Source organism: Phoca vitulina, unplaced genomic scaffold (assembly GCF_004348235.1).
Source record: "Phoca vitulina isolate PV1807 unplaced genomic scaffold, GSC_HSeal_1.0 scaffold2, whole genome shotgun sequence".
NCBI lineage: Eukaryota > Metazoa > Chordata > Mammalia > Carnivora > Phocidae > Phoca > Phoca vitulina.
The window spans coordinates 68,598,548-68,622,622 of NW_022589705.1; the positions used below are offsets into that span (position 1 = coordinate 68,598,548).

The following is a 24,075-nucleotide window of genomic DNA, read 5'->3' on the forward strand; positions in this document are numbered from 1 at the left end:
CCCCCCCCCCCCCCCCCCCCAGTTGATTTCCTCTTGAATCAACCTAAATTATACTGTTTTTGCTTGGTACTCAGTCTTCCCACTAGCTCCCACCTTTACCTAACATGGAACTCAAAGCACAACCTTTTTTTTTTAAAACTAAATTTATATATAATTATGCAGAATTTTCATTTTTCAAACAAGATTATTGGCATTTTGAGAGCAGAAGCCTTGTCTTTTTTTCTCTCTGTAATACTGGGAAGCGGTTTTTTTTTTGTTTTTTTTTTTAAGATTTTTTTATCTATCAGTGAGAGAATGAGGGAGGGAGGGAGAGAGAACGGGAGCACGAGCAGGGGGGGAAGAGGGAGAGGGAGAAGCAGACTCCCTGCTGAGAACCCTGGGATTATGACCTTTGCTGAAGGTAGACGCCTAACCAACTGAGCCACCCAGGTGCTTTTTTTTTTCTTTTTAGATTTTATCTATTTATTTGAGAGAGAGAGGTGCTCTTTTTTTTTTTCTTTTTAGATTTTATCTATTTATTTGAGAGAGAAAAGCTTAGTAAGTACTTATGGAGAGTATTGGTACATATGCCAGTGGGCCTATTCTTGCTGCCTCCTACCCTCCCAGAGTCAGCTAAAGCTTTTGCCAGTTAAAAGTAAATAATCCAGATCTAAGTCTCTTTTTCTCTTACCCCAGAAGCCGCCTTAACCTTTCAGTGGTCTGAATCACAGATAGATAATGTGGTTTGCATGTGGCCACTTCCCCATCACTTTGTCCATGGCAAACTACTATAATTACTGGTTGTTTTTAGACATGACCTCCTCAGTGTAGCACTTCAGGTAGCTATTATCTATTGAGCATAATTGGTAAATGATATGAAACCTTTCTGCTATCCTTGTCCTAAACCAATAGTTCCTGAATTAAGCTGTGTATCAGAATTACCTGAGATACTTTTATTTAACAGATTCCCTAGGTTTCACCCTAGACTCTTGAGTCAGGGTTTTCAGGAATGGGTTATTAGAATTGGTTTTTATAAAGTTGGCAGTGGTTTGTAGACTGGATTTGGGGACCAGACAGGTAATTTTTTATTTTGTTGAACAGCTCTAGCAGTGGGAGACTGTAGCTTCCCATCTTTTCAGTTGCAATACAGCGTGACATTCCTCTGGTAATCAGTACATTCTGATATGTTCAGTTTACTTTTCAGGGATATGGTAGGATCTCTTGCTTTGAATTACACCAGGCAAAGCACATGAATCAAATGCCCAAGATAAAGATACAGGATCCAGAGAGGTGGCATCTTGGCTTTCTAAATATAACTCAGTTTAAATTTAAAGCCTCAAAACCCTCCAGCCCTCTGAAAGCTTATTCTCTCTGTTTAGTGAATACCTTTAAAAGTTTAAAATAGAAGAGTTCAACATTTTTGGAGTGAACAGTCTTTTGAATTTTTCGTATTTCATGTACATTCAATAGAAGTGACTTAAACATATAATATGATTTAATTTAATATGTTTTTGTCAGATTTTCCATAAAAACAAATCTATAAATTGGGAAAAAGTTCTTTATTAGACCACATAATATGATCTTGGGACCGGAAATTGTGGTTAAGTTATTGAGCAAAGTAGAGAGACTGAAGCTTCAGGATTATCCGTGGGTTAATGACAGACCCAGAAATAGAATCCTGTGTTATTTGCTTGGGTTATGATTTGGTTTGAAGAGGGTGGCCTGTGATCTGTTTACATAAATTGCAGGAAGTAAGGTTTGGGGTTTGGGAGAAGCTATAGCTCTGCGATGTTTGGCCAAGAAGCTCCACTCCCCCCACATTTACCACCTGTTTGATTGACACCAGACCTAAACTATGGAGGGGAAAGAGGCAGTTAGTTCAGACTCTTTAGTCTTAAAACAGTCTTAAAAAGCTAAAGCCGATTGTTGCTTGGCAGGCATTTTTCATATTCTGTTTTAGAGAATAACAAGACCTGGTCTTGGTTTTGTTTTAGGAGGAGAGAGGTATAACCTAAATAGTTGATTTGTAGATACTAGTAGAATGTTTTTCTGTAGAATTTTGTATAAATTCTTTTTTTTATGAACCATAAGTGTATCTTCATTAAACATGTTTAATTAATAGATGGTATGGTTTGGAAATAGTGGAACTCACCAGCAAACTTTCCTGAACCACTTCAGGGGTTCAGGGGGTTATAGATTTGAGAATACTGCTCTAGTAGCGTTGCTTTCTGGTGAAGTCATTACTTTTACTCTCCCTTTCCTGTTCCAGTTTGGGGGTTGGGGGTGGCTCCTGTGGCACTAGTGAGGGAAGAAGCAGGAACTTAACAAGAACATTTGTGTGATGGAGTTCTAAACTTGCTCTTTTTTTAAAAGCTTTATTGAGATAGAATTCATATACTGTACAGTTCACCTATTTAAAGGGTGAAATTCAATGTTTTTTAATGTATTCACAGGGTTGTGTAACCATCACTGCAGTCTAATTTTAGAACATTTTCCTCTCTGAAAGAAATCCCATACCCAGTCAGTCCCCTTTACTCCCCCACTCTTCAGACCCTAAGAAACTAATCTAATTTAATGTAACTGTTGATCCACAGTGTAACTACTAATAGAAATTTGCCTGTTTTGGACATTTGATGTAAATGGAATCATGTAGTCTTGTGACTGGCTTCTTTCACTTAGCATGTTTTCAAGGATCATGTTGTAGCATGTTATCATTCCTTTTTTATTGCCAACTACTATTCCACTGTACGGATATAGCACATCTTATTTATCCATTCATCAGCTAGTGGGCATTTGGATTGTTTTCACTTTTTTGCTATTATGATTTAATGCTGCTGTGAACATTTGTGTATAGATTATTCTGTGAATGAATGTTTTCATTTCTTTGGTATATACCCTAGGAGTGGAATGGCTGTGTCATATGGTAACTCTCTCTTTAACTTTTTAGTAAACTGCTCAACTGTTTTCTGAAGTGGCTGCACTGGTATCTCATTGTGGTTTTGATTTGCATTTCCCTGATGACTAATCTTTTCATGTGCTTATTGGACATTTGTAGATCTTAGTAACTTTTATCTTTGCCCATTTTTTTGCAGTCAAATGCTCTACCTATGAGCTGTATCCCCAAATCTTTTTTTTTTTTTAAGATTTTGTTTATTTATTTGACAGCGAGAGACACAGTGAGAGAGGGAACACAAGCAAGGGGAGTGGGAGAGGGAGAAGCAGGCTTCCCGCGGAGCAGGGAGCCTGATGCGGGGCTCCATCCTGAGCTGAAGGCAGACGCTTAACGACTGAGCCACCCAGGCGCCCTTAAATTGGGTTATCTTTTTATTATTGAGTTTTAAGAGTTCTTCATATATTCTGGACACTTAACTTGCTCTTCTAACTACGGATTGGTTCTAAATTATTTGCCTTGAGGTAGGGAGAAGTATTTGATGGAAGACTTTATTTAAAAGGTCTGGTGAGTTTTCAGTCAGATCTTGTTCTTATTTGAAGTGTACTCTCTTCTTCCAGCTCTTGAGGAACCTGGTTTATTCATATATTGAACAAACGTGACAGCTAACTGTAAATACCAGGTTTTGGAGATGTAACAGAATGAAACAAACTTTTATGTGCATTCCAGTGGGGAAGAAACAGTAAAACAGAAGTCGTTATCAGTTGGTGGCAAGATCTGTGAAGAAGAAAACAGGGTAATGGGGGATACAGTGTGATGAACGTTCTAACATATTCTTCACCTTCTATGATTTCTTAATCTATTCCTCTCTGCTTGACCTTATTGCACTTCACATTTATCTTCATTTTATATAATTTGTAGCTAAACCTCTGTTTCCCCTCCCCTAATTCTTAACCTTTTGCAGTCTGTTTTTGCTTTCACTAGGACACAAAACCCACCCTCTATACTATTAATGATCTTCTAATGAAAGCCAATATTCTTTTCAGTGTGTGTCCATCTTAATCGACATGTTGCCTTTCTGTGCATTAAGTCACTTGCAGCCATCTCCAGTACAATTTTCTCAAGTTATTTTTATTTTAAACTAGTTCCTCTTCTCTTAATTATCTATTAGTTCTCCAGAGTTAAGTTTGGCCTCTCGTCTTCCTTTAATTCTCCCGTGGTGAATTGATCATTCTGACATGATTTTAATTGCTTTCTGAGAGCATAGGACTCTGAGATCTCACTTTCTAGCTCAAGCTGTGCCACTGCCTTTAGGTGTAGCTAGTGGAGGTGAGATGAGCAGCTGATTGCTACTCACTCAGCAGGATTCTTTTCCCCTTACTCCTTCCTCTGGCAGATTTCTTCTGTTCAAGCTGATTAAGACAGGTTATTTCTTTGACTGCTTTAATAATTACCTGTGACTAATGGTATAACAAGTCACAATGCTCAGTTAAGTAACATGAGTCAAAGGGGTTGTTTCTTCATGGATGCTAGTGAATTTTATACTTTCTTTTGAAAGACAGGTCTAAGTTCAGAAGTTAAAACAAAAAAAAGAAGGAATAGTTTCTTACCTCTAGTGCTGTAGCATTTATTTTCAACAAACTTGTAGTTCTTTTTTCTGATATTATGCTGATGCTTTCATTCAGGCTATGGTCACTGTAACTGAGGCATGGATCTTCTCTTTTGTGGAGAGGAGGAAATTAAGCCTTAGAGAAGTTAACAGTATACCTAAGGTCATAATTGGGATTCCAGTCTAGGTCTTGACTCAAGGTCATGAATGTTGTAAGTTCTTTGTAAACTATAAAGCATTATATTCCTGTGTCGGTGGGAGAGAGGAGAATAAGAATTAAGATAAGAATTTCTTGGGAGCGGGGCACCCGGGTGGCTCAGTTGGTTAAGCGACTGCCTTTGGCTCAGGTCATGATCCTGGAGTCCCGGGATCGAGTCCCCCATCGGGCTCCCTGCTCAGCAGGGAGTCTGCTTCTCCCTCTGACCCTCTTCCCTCTCATGCTCTCTATCTCTCATTCTCTCTCTCTCAATAAATAAAATCTTAAAAAAAAAAAAAAAGAATTTCTTGGGAGCTTTTTCAAAATTCTTCATCACCTCCGGCTCCCAAATAATGCGTTATTATACTACTGTTTTGTTAAACATCTGCTTCCTAAATGGAAGTAAGTTTATAATTAAGTTTATTTTATTTTATTAAAAATTTTTTAAGTCATCTCTGTGCCCACTGTGGGGCTCGAACTCACAACCCTGAGATCAAGAGTCGCATGCTCTACTGACTGAGCCAGCCAGGTACCCCTGTAACTCAATATAATATACACTTGAAGACTGCTTATATTATTAAAAGGAATTCCATACTCTTGTGTTGGTGATGGTATGTAGTACAGTTGCTTTTACTGGAGCATACTCATCAGTGAATGGCTGTTTTTTACTACCCATATTCTGGTTGTGCCATTTTACACAAACTTTCTTATATGTTGATTTTTTAAAGGATTTGGAGAAAATTCTACAAGGTGCTTTTGGCACCAACTCAAACTGTAAATTATGGATATAATTGAACGAGTTAATATAATTATTCAACTATAATTGGCTTCAGAAATGTGAGTTTGTAATTCAGAGGACACTGAGACTTTCCTGACTGAACTGTGAACTTTAGCTTTCTTTTGTGAGATTTCCATGTTGCTGGTCATTTGCTGGGTAGGGAGAAGATTGGCAGATGTTTGTTCTTTCAGTTAACCGGCCTGGGGTTCACCATTTAGGAGCAGTAATCTAGATTAAAAATGGAGAAAACTGAAACTAAGGCATTGAGGCTAAAGCAGATTAGAAAGATATCTGGGAGCTAGAGTTGGTAGTAAATGGTAACTAATTGGGGATCCTAAGGGTTTTGATGTTTTGGGGGACTCAGAATATAAGATCCTTTTCCCTTGCGTAAGTTCTGAACTGAGGAATTTAACAAGAAGCAACAGATGAAAAAATATTACTGCTTTTAAAATTAGTTGTTTTTTTTTTAAGATTTATTGATTTGACAGAAGAGAGACACAGCGAGAGAGGGAACACAAGCAGGGGGAGTGGGAGAGGGAGAAGCAGGCTTCCTGCTGAGCAGGGAGTCCTACATGGGGCTCGATCCCAGGACCCTGGGATCATGACCTGAGCCGAAGGCAGATGCTTAACGACTGAGCCACCCAGGCGCCCCTAAAATTAGTCTGAGATACAAATTCACATACTGTAAAGTTTACCATTTTAAGGCATAGAATTTGGTTTTATGCTGAAGGTTTTGTTTTTTTGTTTTTTAAGATTTTTATTAGGGACTTTTGGTCACTACTAATCTACTTTCCAAATATGTGGTCTTTTGTGTCTGACTTCTTTCACTTAGCATAAGGCTTTCAAGGTTCATCCATGTTGTAGCATGTAACAGGACTTCATTCCTTTTTACAGCTGAATAATAATATTGTATATTATGGATATTGTGTAGATATGCCACATTTTGTTTATCCATTCATAAGTTGAACATTTGGTTTATTTCCACTTTTTGGCCATTATAAATAATACTGCTGTATGAACATTTATGCGCAAGTTTTTATGAACATATGTTTTAAATTCTCTTGGGCATGCACACACATGTACCTGTGTATGTGTATCTGTCTATCCATCCCCAAGAGGATTTTATACACACACACACACACACACACACACACACACACACACACGTGTGTAGCATTGAGTTGCTGGGTCATATGGTAACTTTTGGAGGAGTTACCTTTGTTTTTGCTAAAACTGATATTGTAGAATATTAAAAAATGTGATTTAGTTTTAAAAGTCAAATGGGCTAGCTCACTCTCCGCATTCTCTTATCCCCACCTATCCAATCTAGACCATGGGATGGCCCACCTGATATGTAGATTGTTATTGTCAACAGAGCAGGTGCATCCAGATCACTGCCTGTAGAGTCCTGATGTAGTCCTGAGTTAGCTCTACCCAGTAACCAAGTTATTTACCTTTTTGGTGAGGAGTGGCCTAAGAGCCTAGGAGTGTTTAGGGAAGTCATTCCTCATAGAAATCAGAATTGGAAAGAAGTGTTCTGTTTTAACAAAGGCAAAGAAAGGAGTTAGGCTAGAAGGCCATTCTTAGATAAAAGGACCGTGTCATTTTATGATGGGAATATGTTAGAGATGATGAATTTTGTTTTGGAATGACAGATTTGGGTTTTCCAGGATGGAATGTTGTTAGATATTTATGGTTGTAGATTAGGAGATTGATCCCTGTTAGAGATACAGATACGAGATTCATACAGGTAATTGAAACAGGAGTAGTTAAATCATCCATAAAGTAAAACAGTAAAGTGTCTAGTAATTACCGTATCTGGAAATCTTGGAGGTTTTGATTCTGCAAACTGATGTTTCAGCTATATCTTTCTCTGAGTGGCTTGTTTCCTTCCGGGTTTTGTGATCTCCCCCCCTTCTGGGTTTTGTGATTTTTTTTTTTTTTTAATTGTGAATTAATTAGTTAATTTTTAAAAGATTTTATTTGAGAGAGAGTGCTCTTGAGAGAGCACAAGCAGGGAGCCCATTGTGGGGCTCAATCCCAGGACCCAGGGATCTTGACCTGAGCTGAAGGCAGACGATTAACTGACTGAGCCACCCAGGCGCCCCATGAATTTATTTATTTTGGTACCTTATCTGTGAGAGTTCTAGGCCTAGATCAAAGGCAGATTCCCCTGGAAGAGGAGGGTTTATATTTGATTTTCTCAAGGATGGGTGGGGAATATTACCATTCTAGGACTACCCTAAACAAAATTCTAAGTATGAAGCTTTTTATTTTTTTTATTTTCATTTTTATTTTTTTTAAGATTTTATTTATTTATTTGACAGAGAGAGACACAGTGAGAGAGGAAACATAAGCAGGGAGAGTGGGAGAGGGAGAAGCAGGCTTCCTGCGGAGCAGGGAGCCCGATGCGGGGCTCGATCCCAGGACCCTGGGATCATGACCTGAGCCAAAGGCAGACGCTTAACGACTGAGCCACCCAGGCATCCCTGAAGCTATTTAAACTATAATCTAGGTGAGAGTCAGCTTATGGTTATAAATATCAGGGGAGATACCGTTTTACTGCAATCATAGTCCCCCATCCCCTCGTTGGCATTCAGTGCCAAGGTTAAGAAACAGTTTTCCTTGCTATCTCTTGGGTAACACCTGGACTTTGCTTCTTGAACCTTGGGCCCCATTTGCCTTCTGAGTGCAAGCTGAAATTCATAGGGTTTGGCAAAATGCCTTGAAGGTGAATGAAAGCTTTTTTCAGTACCCTGCATACTTCTTTAGTTTCTCTATTTAGTTTTTGGCCTTGATCGGATGTTATTTTCCTTCAGGATTATTGATTAATATATAAAGATTTTAAAAGGTTTTATCCAATGTTTGTAATTTTCAGTGACATGTTGATTAAGCTATCTATTCTGTCATTCTAGCAGAAATAGAAGTGCCTTGTCTCGGGGTGCCCGGGTAGCTCAGTCAGTTAAGCGTCTGCCCTCGGCTCAGGTCATGATCCCAGGGGTCCGCTTGCTTCTTCCTCTCCCTCTGCCGCTCCCCCTGCCTGTGCTGTCCTCTTTGTCAAATAAATAAATAAAATTAAAAAAAAAAAAAAAAACGGAATAAGTGCCTTGTCTCTCTCCAGTGAATGCAGGAACAATTAGATGTTGGGAATTTGTTCAGCCTCTAGATTTTTTTTTTAAATCTTTTTTTTTTTTTAGATTTTATTTTTATTTTTCGGTAAAGAGAACGCAAGCAGGGGGAGTGGGAGAAGCAGGCTTCCCGCCGAGCAGGGAGCCCGATGTGGGACTCGATCCCAGGACGCTGGGGTCATGACCTGAGCCGAAGGCAGACACTTAACGACTGAGCCACCCAATTCAGCCTCTAGATTAAAGGTTATAGACAGAACCTAATGTTTTGTTTGGTCCACATAGTATTTAGAAAAGAAAAATCAGGAGATTCCAAATAAAATTTTGGATACCTTGCTTCTCTTGAAAAATCAGTTCTTAGAATATTGGGCTTGCAATCCTGCTTAGCAGCAGTTGGCTGGAACTGGGACTAGCAGCCGATCCATCCCCTTCATTGTGAACATGTTTTCTTTAGTTGCACATAATCTTCACCATTTGTGCAGTGTATGCATACATATATGCTTATGCTGTTCCAACTTCTCTCATTCATGTTACCTGTAGACATTGTTACCTAAATGCTACTTGTAGAGTACTACCTTGTGCCAGGTAGTAGCGCTAATAGACCATTTTGCATTTGTTCATTGAGTTATTTAATTCTAATAACAAACCTGCAATTTGTCCCTGATGAGTGAATAAAATTATATAGGCAGTATTTATCCCTAAGTTACAGATGAAGAATTTGAGGTTCGGTGAGGTTACATAAATTCTTCAAGGTCTCATAGTGTCATAGTTGAACTTGAACCTAGAGCTTCTTATTCAAAACTCCTTCCATTTGAATGCTATTTTTAACTTTCTTTCTTTAAAGCAATGAACTGTTCTTCACATGAAGTCTTAGTGAATTTTGGTATATAAAACCAATAAAGATAACACTGCTTTGATTGAAGAGTAGATGGGATGGGGGACAATTATGTGGGGATGGGAACCTGCATACTCAGCTCTTCGGTTTCCTTTAGGCACTTCTCTGGAATCAGTAGGATTCCACTAAATAGCTCGGATACACTCTCTGTATAACAGGCATAACAATTTGTTAAATTTTATATGAGTTTTCACCTCCTTTGGATATTACAGTTATAGTGTGTCTATTTCTTTTATGCTTCCTGGTATGTCTGTCTTCTTCAGTATAATTCCTCTTATTGTTTAATAGTATTTTTGATTCCTACAGGTATTTGTTCAGATAGTGGTGAATCTTTTAGCCTTCTATTTGTTTTCAGATTGTTTTAATTAGAAATGAATCTTCTAGTTTAATTTACTTTGGAGCTTCTGCTAACTAACTCTTTTTTACTTTTCAGATTCTCTTTGTGGCCAGATGGGTTTGTATGGACAGGCTTGTCCATCTGTAACTTCATTAAGGTGAGTGCTCTTTTTTTCCTTATTGAACATGTAATGTTTTAAAAGTTACGCCATGAATTTCAAGGTGAGTTTCGTAATAAAATATTGTTTGTTTTGTCAGACAGTGCTGTTTGATGGGTTGGGAGATACTTTTGTCTACAGAGATATTTGTGGTAATGGGATTTGGATTTTAATTTTCACTTAGTGAATTTACATATGTTCTTGTATATGGAATAACCAAAATTTTTATACTTCATGTCTTTTTTAAAATATTCTGCTTTCTACATGTTTTAATTAGAAAATACACAGTAAAGTTGATTGCTTTTGTAGCAGATTAAATAAGACTCGGTGCTAGTTTTTATCTCTTTCTAAATGATGATATAAACATGATACCTAGATTATCCTCATTTATAGTAAAGTTTAAAAAGTAGGAACTAAATTGTATACAACCCAGTAGTCTTAGATTTTTTTGAAGTTGCTAAATCTTTTCTGCAAATTAAATCTTACATGAAATCCTGTGAATAAAACAGATACACACAGGACTTTTCTGCTTGCTTATTAGGCTTTAATATTCTACCCTCACAATTGCCCCTGAGGGATTGTTGCAGTTCCCAGAGCACAGTTTGAAAAAATAACCTAAATCTAATCTGTTAATTGAAATCTTTCAGATTAGAACGTGAAGCGTTGATGGCAGTATCTACTGGTCACATGTAACTGCTGCAGCTAGGTGTTTTATTTATTCATTCAGCATATTGAGCATCTAATATGTTGTCAGGCACTATTCTAAATGCTAGGACGATAGCAGTGAACATAACAGATAAAAATCCTATAATCATGGAGCTACATTCTGGTGAAGGGACAGTTAATAAACAAGAAATATCTGTTAGTATATATGGTGCTAAAGCGAGCACAAGAAGTATGTTAGTGACAGTGATGAGGGCTAAGGTGAAAAATAAAATAGAGAAGGGGAATGGGAAATATAGGGGTGTGTGTTATTTTAGCCAAGGAAAGCTTTACTGACATGGTGACATTTGAAAATCAGAGAGTGATGGACTTTTCGATTTTGGGTATGTGGAGTATGAACATTCCTGGCAGAGGGAATCCAGGAACTGATAAGGCAGGAGACTTGCCTTATGTGTTAGAGGAACAATATTCTGAACCAAATTTTTTGTGCCTGTAGCTATACATTTAGTATTTAATTAGTATTCTGGTGTCTGAGTTGGGTTATTTAGTATCCTTATATACATCTTTCATTTCTGTAATATTCTGTATGGTCCATCTATAAAGCAGAAAGTTGCTATTCTTAAATGTGTGGATAGAAAACCATTGTTTGTCATTGATTTTTTTTTTTTTTTTTAAGATTCTACCTATTTGACAGAGAGAGAGAGTACAAGCGGGGGGAGCAACAGGCAGAGGGAGAGGGAGAAGCAGGCTCTCCGCTGAGCAGGGAGCCCGATGCGGTACTCGATCCCAAGACCCTGGGATCATGACCTGAGCCAAAGGCAAATGCTTAACCAACTGAGCTACCCAGGCGCCCCTGATTTTTTTTTTTCTTTTGTAACTGGAAGCAAGCATTGAATTTGATATAAGGAAGAGGAGAAAAGATTGACTATTTTTTGATGGTGGTGATGGGGGAGAATCCTGGATTACTTAAAACCACAATAAATTTTAGTCTACTTTTCTGTAGTCTTCCCCAAACCAGAAATGGCCTCCCCAACAACACTGTCCAAATAGGAATAGAGCTGGAACTCTTAACTCAAACCCACTGATGAATGCTTGTTTGCCATGCCTCTCTTGTATGTACTACCTTTATATCTTGTGTTATAATATCTGTATATCTAGAAAATGGCTAGATTGAAAATAGGAAGTATATGTGTTGGTGGAGAGGAACTGGATATGTGGCTGGGAATGAGGAAATGGGTAGTCAGGTAGGGATTTGTAGGCATAGGTAAGAGTGGGAGTGAACATTTTATGTGTAAATGAAGGTGGGGGTGAAATGGAAGTATGTGACATTTAAAAATTTGTTGGGTAGGAAAGAGTAGTTAGTAAATTGGATTAAATCCCCCTCCACCCTTAAGTATTTAGGCTAATAAACAAGTATTGTTTTTTGTAGATGATACTGGATATTTAATCTGAATATGTTAGAATTATTTTTAAAATTTCACTTGCTGTATTTTATGTATTGAAAAGTAATACGTTTATTGTAGAAAATTTGGAAAGGTAGAGAGCCATTGTTAATGTCTTTATATTATGTAATTCTATACCAGTAGATACTATGTGTGAATTAGAAAAAGCACCCCATATTTTCTTTAAAAGAATGATTGCAAAAGATTTTGTAGTGATAGCAAGATATACTCTTTAATTTAAATAAGTTACTTTTAATTGACACTTTTTCTTTGCTTGTTAGTATAGGTAGCATTGAATTTTAGCAAAACTTACTGTAACAATATAATATTCCATATAATGAGACTTTTTTTTTTTTTAAGTCAGGATCATGTCAGGGGGCAGAAATCACACCACTTGTTTGAACAGAGAGATTTTAACAGAATCATTAACTATGTATAAAGTTGTTAGACTAAGTATCATGGAGAGAGACACTTTAAGAAGCATCTACCAACCCAAGGGCTTGGAGACCAAAGGGAAAACCTAGAGACTTAGGAGGAAGGGTTCTGTAGAACCAAAACTCAGACCTTTGAGGAGAAGGCACTACATGGCTGGTGCTGGTGTCTGAACTTAAAAGAGGGGTCCCATGGGTTTGAGACCCAGACCCCTGAGGAATGGGTATTGACTGGTCTTTGTGTCTTTCACTGGGGTATGATGAAGATAGTTCCACAAGTCTTGGGAAAACCATAAACTGGATTCACTTACTACTATGGGGAGGATCTCCTGTTGTGGGGATGAAGAAATCTTTGCTGGGGTAATGCTCTTGTGAAGCCCAAAGAATAGACAGGAAGACACCAGTATCTTTTTCCATCTCCAGGGTTTCAGTCCATCTTTAAATGCTCCCTCTTGGCAGAGTCTTATAGGAAACCACCTGGCAAAGCACAAATATGGTTTGCAGAGTCCCAGTTTTCAGCATCATTAAGCAGATTGGGAAGTAGGGATGGAGGTTTGGAGCTGAGAGGCAATGACTTAATAACTTGTTCCAACAAACTACTAAGTAGGTATAAAAAGATGTTTTTTCAGATCTGTTTTGCATCCAGTGTTTATGTGATTTTAGTAAAATACTTATATGTTGCTAGAAGAAAAAACCTAATTTTGTAAATCATGTGAATTTATATATTAAAAATTGATGTAAGATTCATAGATATTCCTTGCAATCTGAATCTATTGCATTCATATCCTGAGTTTGGATAGTAAGAGTCTGGATAAGTGAATAGTGAGTCCTCTACATCTGTTCAGTTCCTCAGTTTTGGATAACAAGAGTGAGAATTCAGATGATGATTAATGCAGTTTCTATCAAACAATAGAATCTTAAAAATTTAGCCGAATTTGCTTGGTTCCTGAGTTTGTATAAGATGGATTTGAATCCTGAGATGCACCTGTATTTTATTTCCATGTACAGATTCAGTAAGAGCAAAAGCTTACCAAAAAAGTAGAAACTTCCTTGAACGTTTGCTTTATGTAGACAAGTAAACACACATGTGTATATAACCTACTTCTTTCACATGTTGTAGCAATAGACTGTTGTTATAATTTGGTTTGATTAAAGCAAAGTAAAATTTGATGTTTCTTTAGACTTGTTCAAACAAGGCCCTTTCTGCATTTCTGCATTGCCTGATATTTATTAGAGGATTGATTTTACAGTTCACGTTTATATAAATCCTGGGACACTGGGGGTTATCAGTAGCACTGTAAGTAGTTTCTGATGACACTACCTTCTACCTGAGATTTCTTCCTATTGTTTTTTTTTTTTTCTATTTTTACCCATTTTTGCACTTGCTTTTTCCTTTTTGTTATGCTTCTCCCTTTAAAAAGAGATTTATTTATTTATTTTAGAGAGAGAGTGTGCGTGCACCCTCCTTCCCTCTCCCCCCACCCTGCCGTGTCCTGGGGGAGGGCAGAGGGAGAGGGCATCCTCAAGCAGATTACCTGCTGAGCACAGAGCCCAACATGGGGCTCTATCCCACGACCCTAATATCATGCCCGAGCCAAAATCAAGCTGGCCTTTTAATCGACTGAGCTACCCAGGTGACCCTGTTATGCTTCTTCCTTAAAGATGCCTTTTATTATTGATCCAGTCTGTCTGTTTAGGATATACTAGGAAACACGTAGGGATATTTTAGCACTAGACAAGCTCATGCGTTAGTGTCCCAGATGAATTTCCTGTCCATCTGTTTCCTCATTTCTCTTCTCTTGATATTGATGACCCTGCTATTTAGAATGACCAGAGAAGGGTGGATTTATTTTAAGACCTCTTGCTGCCTTGTTTCTAGTAACAGGCTTGGTATTGTTAAGGCAGCTGTGGTATGTAGTCTTAGAATTAGGTAGATACAGTTTTAAATCTCTGCCACATATTACCCATATGATCTTGGACAGTTACTTCACTTTTCCCAGTTTTGCTGTAGTAAGGTTGTTAATGCTTACCTCACTGGTCTGTTAGGATTCATGGTATTAAATATATACATAAGTCACCTGGCATATCTTTTCCTCTTTTCTCTTTTTCATTAGTAGAAAGCAAAAGGGATCATCATTTTTAGAGTAAAAAAGGACAGATTTGTATCCTTTGCTGTCGGCTCAAGAACATGGGGATTTGTTTTCTCACTTCTGTTTCCCCTTCACCCTAAATTCTTGGATTCTAGAGTATCTACCAGTAGTGTTCAGGTTTGCAACTGGCCTTCAGGCTAAGGATGTTGCTGACATTGAATATTACTTTTTTTTTTTTTTTTTAAAGATTTTATTTATTTATTTGACAGAGACAGACACAGCAAGAGAGGGAACACAAGCAGAGGGAGTGGGAGAGGGAGAAGCAGGCTTCCCGCGGAGCAGGGTGCCCGATGCGGGGCTCAATCCCAGGACCCTGGGATCATGACCTGAGCCGAAGGCAGACGCTTAACGACTGAGCCACCCAGGCGCCCCTGAATATTACATGTTTATTATATTCATAATTTTATGCTATTAGGTCTCTCCCACACAGTGGCAAAAATAGCTTTTGCATTATCATGCCATAGTTCATTGTTACCATATTTATCAAGCTTTTGTGGGGAACTGATAGAATCAATTTGCATGTTTAGGTGTGGCATATTCCAATTAAAGAGTAATGAGAAGCCCTCTTAATTTTGACAATTACAGAAACTTTTCTAAACATATTTTGAACTTTTCTGGCTTACCTTTTTTTTTTTTTTTTTAAGATTTTATTTATTTATTTGACAGAGAGAGAGCACAAGCAGAGGGAGAGGGAGAAGCTGGTTCCCCGCTGAGCAGGGAGCCTGATGTGGGGCTCGATCCCGAGACCCCGGGATCATGACCTGAGCTGAAGGCAGATGCTTAACCAACTGAGCCACCCAGGTGCCCCTCTGGCTTATCTTGTAAAGCTTTACTGTCTGATATAGTAGCCACTAGCCTCATGTGGCTATTTAAATTAATTAAAAATAAAAATAAGGGGCGCCACACGTGGCTAATGGCTAGCATACTGGATAGCACACATACATTTCCATTGTTGCAGAAAGTTCTGTTGGACAGTGCTGGCTTAGAGCATCCTAAATGTAATTTAATCTTTGATCTAAGATGACCGAATGCCCTAGGGCTTCCATTTCTGAGTATTAGATATTGAAGAGTATCGTTGACTAGTCATTGACTTAAGGACATATTATTAAAAGTTACTTTTGTGACTAAATACTGACTTTGATATATCTAGGCTTTTATGGTGTTCTCACTACTAGACCAGGCATTATTTAAGCATTTTAAAGTATATTAATTAAATCCCTCTAACAGCTCTATAAGTTTGGTACCTCATTTCATGAATGAGGAAATAGAGATACAAAAGTTAAGCTTAGCTGAAGGACATGCAGTGAATAAAGGGACAGAGCTGGAATTCATATGTAGGCCTTGCTCCAGTGCCCATGCTCTTAATCACAAAGTTCTGCCTCTTGGCTGTCAGTATTCATCATAATTTGAGGTGTTTTTTTAAAATGAGGGATGTCAAAAATATTCCACTTAATTGAGGATACCATAAAAATAATTAGAAAAGGAAAATATCAATGCAGGAAACAGGAAAAAAAGTGATAGAAAACTAGTGATAAAATTGAAAAAAAATCTTATGAAAGTTTTTTTTTCATGGGGAGATGGTGGAGAAATTTGAGTTGTCATGAATTCATATATGTGGGGGAAATAATATCAGAGGTAATAGGGAATAAAAAGCATTACTGGGTATATTGGTAAAGTAAAAGAGGAGTTAAATATAAAATCTGTACCTTTCAACAGTGTTTAAGGTATAAAATAATACTGAAAAATAAAGTGTTATGATTTGACTTAGTAAACTTATTTTAGTCAAGCTTTGCTTGGCTGCAAGTAAAGGAAACCAGCACTGGATATATCAAACAAAACAGAAAGGGATTTTATTTGTGGAGAATACTGGGGTATTTCACAGAACTGAGGGATAGCTGGATCTCTTGAGGGGATAGAACTCAGGTTCTTAGGAACCTAGGCAGTATACTTTCTTCTTTGTTGCTTTTCTCTGATTGTAATTTATTTCTTCATTTCTACAAACCAGCTTTCTTTACCTTTCTGGCATATGGGCATCCTGTACCTCTCAAGTTCATAGTTTCTTTATTCAGGAGACCAAACCAAACCATTTCAGTCCTAATTCTGAATTCCTAAGGAAGAAAATTCAGGTGAACAACTTAGGTCAGGTGTCAGCCCTGGTTCTCATCCTTTAATTTGTTGTAGTACTCATATAGCTATGGTATAGGTAAGACTTTCAGGGCCCTGGGGATGGAGACAACTCAATGATAGGGCACGGTGAGCTAGGCAAAATACTACAGGAAGTGTCTGATACAAAGCAGCATGTATCCAGTGTTGGGTGAAAAGAGTTAGGATTTCAAGAGAGAATGTTTTTTAGGATTCAGACCCTTTCCTTATAGTCATATGGGTAGTGAATGGGAGACTTGATTCTCACCTTCCTTTTGGAGTTGTAGATTTGGAATTGGACTAAGAGTTCCAGTTTTGTGTAGTTTGACAGATACATATTGAATACATACTCATTATGTGCTTACTAGCATTCAGGATTCTCCTAGAAACAACAAAAGAAAAGGACAACAGAAAAATTATTTTGCCCCATACTGATGCTTACTTGAGAGCCTGAAGGATAGGTGCTTACGGACAGGTCCCTGTTGAAGGTTATGGTGCTGAATGGAGATTTTTTTTTTTTTTTTTAAGATTTTATTTATTCATTTGAGACACAGAGATAGAGAGCATGAGCAGTGGGAGAGGCGGAGGGAGAGGAAGAAGCAGACTCCCCGCTGAGTCAGGAGCCTGATGTGGGGCTCGATCCCAGGACCCTGGGATCATGACCTGAGCCGAAGGCAGATACTTAACCATCTGAGCCACCCAGGCGCCCCTGAATGGAGATTTTAAGCATAGGAACCGCTTTCTTCAAAGTTAACACTTTCTACAGTCCCCCATGTATATTTGGAACTTGGAAAGTGATGTATTAGCTATGTAAAAAAGCACAATTGGAAGTTATGGAAAGATGAGACTATTTGAATAGGTAGAGTCTGAGAAAAAGATGGTGCTTCTTTATTACAGGTAGGCCTATAGATAATTAAAAAAATAAAACCCCAAGAAGCCCATGCAATGTAATCAGAGGATCACTGGATGGGAAGCTGTATAAAATGGGGATAATCATCCATGCTTTACCTTACAGCACAAATGTAGTTATTTTTGTTATTGATATCAAGATAAAACCTATGGAGGGGCGCCTGGGTGGCTCAGTTGGTTGAGTGACTGCCTTCGGCTCAGGTCATGATCCTGGAGTCCCAGGATCGAGTCCCGCATCGGGCTCCCTGCTCGGCGGGGAGTCTGCTTCTCCCTCTGACCCTCCCCCCTCTCATGCTCTCTCTCTCTCATTCAAAAAATAAAGAAAAAAAAAAAAAAAAAAAAAAAAAGATAAAACCTATGGAGTTTAAACTAAATTCATAAAGGAAGATACTACTGGTTTTCAAATTGATTTAAACATTTTAATGGGTATATAGTGGTATCTCATTGTGATTTTAATTTGTCTTTTCCTGTTGACTAATGATGTACATCTTTTCATGTGCTTATTGACTACTTGTATGTCTTTATTCAAATCTTGCACATTTTAAAACTGGTTAGTGTCATCTTATTGCATTGTTAGAGTTCTTTAAATATTCTGGATGCAAGTTTTTTGTTAGAGCAAAAAAGTTTTAAATTTTTTCCTTCCAATTTCTTTTTTCTTTTATGTTTTTTTCTTTTTGTGTCTTAGCTGAGAAATCCTAACTACTCCAGATTGCACACACACACACACACACATATATATAAAACAGCTTTAAAAAACACCTTTATTGAGATGTAATTGATATAGTATGATTTGATAAGCCCCCCCCATAAAATTACAATCACAATATATCCATCATTCTCAAAAGTTTCCTGGTGTTGCTGTGTGCCCTCTTGTCACTTTCTGCAAGATAGCAGTTGATCTGCTTTTCTGTCCCTAAATGTATGTTTGCATTTTCTCAAGTTGTATAGAACTGGAACTGTATAGTATTATCCTTTTATTTGTCTGGCTTCTTTCATTTAGCATAATTACCTTGAGATTCACCGGTGTCACTACATGCATCAATAGTTCATACCTTTGGGCGCCTGGGTGGCTCAGTTGGTTAAGCGACTGCCTTCGGCTCAGGTCATGATCCTGGAGTCCTGGGATCGAGTCCCGCATCGGGCTCCCTGCTCAGCAGGGAGTCTGCTTCTCCCTCTGACCCTCCCCCCTCTCATGCTCTCTCTATCTCATTCTCTCTCTCAAATAAATAAATAAAATCTTTAAAAAAAAAAATAGTTCATACCTTTTTGGTTCATCGGTTATATGTGCAACAACATTTACCTGTTGGTGCATATTTGGATTGTTCTCCAGTTTTAGCTATTACAAGTAAAAATGCTATTTTAAATATAGCATAGGAAATATAGTCAGTAATATTGTAGTAATGTTATTACCGGTGACTGTACTTACTGTGGTGAACATTTATATGTATGTCTTTGTGTGGACATACGATATATTTTGGGTGAGTACTTGGGAATGAAATAATTGGATCATATGGTAGGTTAAGGTTTAACTTCTTAAACTGTCAAACTGTTTTTGAAAGTGATGTACCATTTTACATTCCCATTAGCAGTGTGTGAGTTCTAGTTGCTCCATATTTTTGGCAACACTGGGTACAGTTCTAATAGGTATGTAGTGATACCCCAGTATAATTTTAATTTGTGATTTTTTAATGACTAATGATCTTGAGCATCTTTTCATGTGCTTCTTTACCATTACATATCTTCTTGTTGAGGTATCTGTTCAGATCTTTTGCCCATTTAAAAAAATTGGGTGTTTTTTATTATTAAGTTTTGAGAATACAAAGGACTTGAGATACAAATCCTTAAGATACATGCTTTGCATTTTCTTCCGGTCTGTGGCTTGTCTTTTCATTTTCCTAGTGGTGTCTTTTGAAGAACAGAAGCTTTTAATTTTGATAAAGTCCAACTTAACCAATTGTTTTCTTCTATGAATTGTGATTTTTTTTTCATGTCCTATCTGGGAAATATTTGCTTAATTAAATGTTAAAAAGATTTTCTCTCATGATTTTTTCTAGATGTCTTATAGTTTTAACTTTTACTTTCTGTAACTCACTTTGCAGGTTTTTGTGTATGATGTGACATAAGGGACATTGTTTATGTTTTTCTCATACAGATAACCAGTTATTTCAGCATTATTTTTTGAAAAGTCTTTCCTAACTTGTCTTGGCACCTTTTATCAAGAATCAGTTGACCAGTAAAATAAGTGAAAGGGATTAAGAGGTATAGAATTCCAGTTATAAAATAAATTAAGTCATGGAGATGAAAAGTATAGCATAGGAAATATAGTCAGTAATATTGTAGTAACGTTATTACTGGTGACTGTACTTACTGTATTGAGCATTGAGTAACATAGAATTGTGGAATCAATATGTTGTACACCTGAAACTAATATAACATTGTATGTCAACTATACTTCAATAATAATAATAATAATAGATCAATTGGCCATATATGGGTGGGTCCATTTTTGGACCCTGTTCTGTTGATTTATATGTCTGTCCTTTTACTAAAACCACTTGTCTTGGTTATTGTAGTTTTACAGTAAGTCTTGAAATCTGGTAGTCATAAGTACTCTGTTCTCTTCAAGTTGAGAAGAGAACCTGATAATCAAGTATCTGCTTAGTGGTGGGTTGAAAGTTGAGGTAAAGAAAAATTCATATTTACAAATTGCCAAGTAAATTTTTATTTTTTTTATTTTTTTTAAATTTTTTTTAAAAAGATTTTTATTTATTTATTTGACAGAGAGAGACACAGCGAGAGAGGGAACACAAGCAGGGGGAGTGGGAGAGGGAGAAGCAGGCTTCCCGCCGAGCAGGGAGCCCGATGCGGGGCTCGATCCCAGGACCCTGGGATCATGACCTGAGCCGAAGGCAGACGCTTAACGACTGAGCCACCCAGGCGCCCCTCCCTTGGAGATCTTAAAGAATATTGTTAGTCTCGGGGCGCCTGGGTGGCTCAGTTGGTTAAGTGGCTGCCTTCGGCTCAGGTCATGATCCTGGAGTCCCAGGATTGAGTCCCACGTCAGGCTCCCTGCTCAGCAGGGAGTCTGCTTCTCCCTCTGACCCTCCCCCCTCTCATGTGCTCTCTCTCTCTCTCATTTTCTCTCTTTCAAATAAATAAATAAAATCTTAAAAAAAAAAAAAAAAGAATATTGTTAGTCTCCAAAATAGGTAATACCAGGACTTTAAGAAATGACCAAATGAGGTTCTTTTTCATCTCTGATTTTATGATAAATAGCTCTGAAATCACAATAGTTTTACAAATGACAGTTGTCTCACTAAATCTCCCGGATTTTTGCATTAGCTGTGTTGTGAATATTCTTGGAATTTTAAGGGGGAAGAGAAGTTGTGAAAGTCAAGAGGTTTGAAGAGTGACCTACTATTTGTTTATTGGATTCCTTCTCCTAAATTATGATTCCTCCACCTGTATTTTCAATTCAAACCAGTGAGGATTTTTCAGCTTATTTTTTAAAAAGGTCATTGCTTATAGGAAGTATCTTCGTGGAGATTAGTTTGATGCTGTCCATTTTTCTCCTAAATGGAGCAGAGATCAACTGTTTTGAAAAGCTGGGAGTTTTTACTGGAAGAGAAGAGCAAGTAATTTTGGAGTTTATAATACCAACATTGGGGGCCAATATTAGAGGCTTAGGGCATGTGAGATGGGAGAACCAAAGTATAGAAAGTAGTTAGAAGTATGCCAGATATAAACCATATTGAAATTTTGTCAGGATTAAGCTGGTCTTGCACCAGGAAAATGGAAAAGCTTATTTCTTTTTTTTCCATGTTACTCCTTTGTCTCTCTGCTGCAAGATATCTGACTGGGGCTTTTATACTCAAGAACTGTTGACTTGGAATTCCTTTATGGAATAATAGGATTTTGTGGGCTGCTTCAGGAATCATCATATCATCTTATTTCTATGGGGAAAAGTATGTTCTCAATTCTCATATATAGTCTATAAACAAAATTTTAAAACCTAATACTTTCTGGGTTACTTTAGAGTAAATATGAGGGGCTCATTTCCATTGAGGCTGCTAAATGATTATTGTATCATTTAGGACATGTAAGTCTAAAACCACTGAGTAAGAGTGACAACCATTTAAAATTTGGAAAATTCTGGGGTGCCTGGCTGGCTCATTTGGTAGAGTGTGCAACTCTTGATCTTGGTTGAGTTTGAGCCACACATTGGGTGTAGAGATTACTTAAAATCTTTTTTAAAAATGAAATAAAATTTAGAAAGTTCTGAAGAGTATGCATTTGGTAATAAAATTATTGACTGTGTGTTAGAAACTATTCTTAGTGCTTTGTATGCATTAACTCATTTAATCCTCACAGCAATCCTTTGGGTTGGGTACTGTCTTTATCTTCATTTTACAAACGAGGGAACTGAGACATAATTTACTTGTGTAAGGTCACATAGCTTAAAGTGGAAGAGTTTGGATTCTAATCCAGGCAGACTTGCTCAGCAGCCTGGTGTTCTTAATTACTAAATCATACCTTTTCCAATGTAGGACGCTGTTAATTTTGCTGAAATTGAACTAAGAGTAGAAACTTTGATTTTGCTGGTATATGAAAACTAAAGTAACACCAGCTGCTTTTGCTTGGAAATAGCTTAAATTATTACCTCATTTAAAAGTTAAAATTTTATGTCCTATGCTTATAAAATATAGAGTCAATCTGTAGTAGATTATTTTCTTTTTTAGGTTTCCACCACGATTTGCCCCATGGGTACAAAAATATTCACATGTACTCTTTCTCCTATGTATTGAACTTACTTGCTCTTTTCTCAAGAGAGACAACCCAGAGTTTCATCCAGTTATTATAATTAGCTGGAAATCTAAGCTCTTTAGGTACAGTCTCTTTCATCAGATCCTGGTGTGGCTTCTTGTGGATCAAAGATCTATAAACCAGATGAGTTATTTACATTCTACCTAATATGTAGTGGTGGAGAATGATTAGGATAACAGCAATAAAAGGTATTATTCAGAAAAGGGGATAATGGGAAACACTCAGTAGTCATTAGTGCATCATAAAATCTTACTGGGTAGAAGTGACAGTGACTCCTTGACAGTGTAGTAAGTTCCTTGATTTTGCTCTTTGGTAGGGCCTCCATTGTCTCCTATGCCTTCTGAAAGATCCTACCTTGTCCATTATCTTCCATGACCACATCTGAGATGGATATTAGTGAAGATGCCCTTTCTGGGAAATGTACAGCTTTTATAGCTCACTTCTTGTTGATGAGCTTGGGTATTATTTTGGAAACTTAAGAGGCTTTTGCAGTCTGGTCTCTTTGTCTCCCCCGACCTCCCATACAATTATCTTAAAATACTTAGTTTCTAGACTTTTTGCTGCTTTGATCCGTAACGCCTGCCCAGACAGAATTTTTCAATGTGAAGACTGTGCCCTTTGTGCTCCGTTTACCGCAGGAATTTCCAGTCTTGTTTTGGTGCCATGGAACCCCTTCAACAGTCTAGTGAAACCTGTGGATCCATCTCAGAATGTCTCAAAATTCACAAAATAAAGTACTTGGGATTATAAAGGAAACCAATTATATTGAAATATGGTTAGCAAAATACTAACTTTGAAACATAGTAATGTGTGCTTTTAACATATTAAATGAAAGATCTAGTGGCAAGTCTAATATACTAGCATAATTTTTAAGTAGTTAAGTTTATTTTTTTTTAATTTTTATTTTTTTAAAAGATTTTATTTATTTGACAGAGACACAGCGAGAGAGGGAACACAAGCAGGGGCAGAGGCAGAGGGAGAGGGAGAACAGGCTTCCCTCCAAGCAGGGAGCCCGATGCGGGGCTCGATCCCAGGACCCTGGGATCATGACCTGAGCCGAAGGCAGACGCTTAATGACTGAGCCACCCAGGCGCCCCTAAGTAGTTAAGTTTAAATTAAAAGTTGAGATTCTGCAACATTTGCACGTGAGAATACATTTGTGATTTTTATTGGTGGCAAAGTCACAAGTACTGTTAATGCTACTATGATTTGTTGTCTAATTTCATAATTAAAGGAAATGCTAAATTTCAGTTACAAGTTAGTGGAAATGAAGAGTCTTTTTTTCCCCATCCAAGTTCATTGACGTCTTCTGGCTTCTGAGGGAAAGATGGTTCTGATGAGGCCATTTGAAACAATGGTGGAAATCATGGGTGGAAAGACAACACCCTTATGACATTGCTTTTGTGTGGCAAGATACCAGTCTTCTCTACTGCCAAGGCTGCAGTTTTGCAGCTACCATTCAATTATTTCAGTTTGCTACTTCAGAAGCAGTTGGTGTTTTTTCAGCTATGCAAGGCTTTAAATTATAGGACTGTTAGCTTAAATTGC

The 24,075-nt window shown here is 37.6% G+C and overlaps 1 protein-coding gene across 6 annotated transcripts in view; it reads left to right on the forward strand.

The window, feature by feature from the left end:
- FOXJ3 (forkhead box J3) overlaps positions 1–24,075 on the forward strand; it is a 190,886-nt gene that overhangs the window by 64,524 nt on the left and 102,287 nt on the right. For 4 of the 6 annotated variants that reach the window (XM_032431498.1, XM_032431484.1, XM_032431528.1 and 1 more), the window contains exon 2: positions 9,906–9,966. In XM_032431498.1, coding sequence (XP_032287389.1) covers positions 9,923–9,966 — 44 coding nt within the window. In that variant the 5' untranslated portion in view covers positions 9,906–9,922. Of the gene's footprint in view, positions 1–9,905; positions 9,967–24,075 lie in introns of those variants that run through there. The other 2 variants (XM_032431508.1, XM_032431519.1) reach the window with 2 other exon arrangements.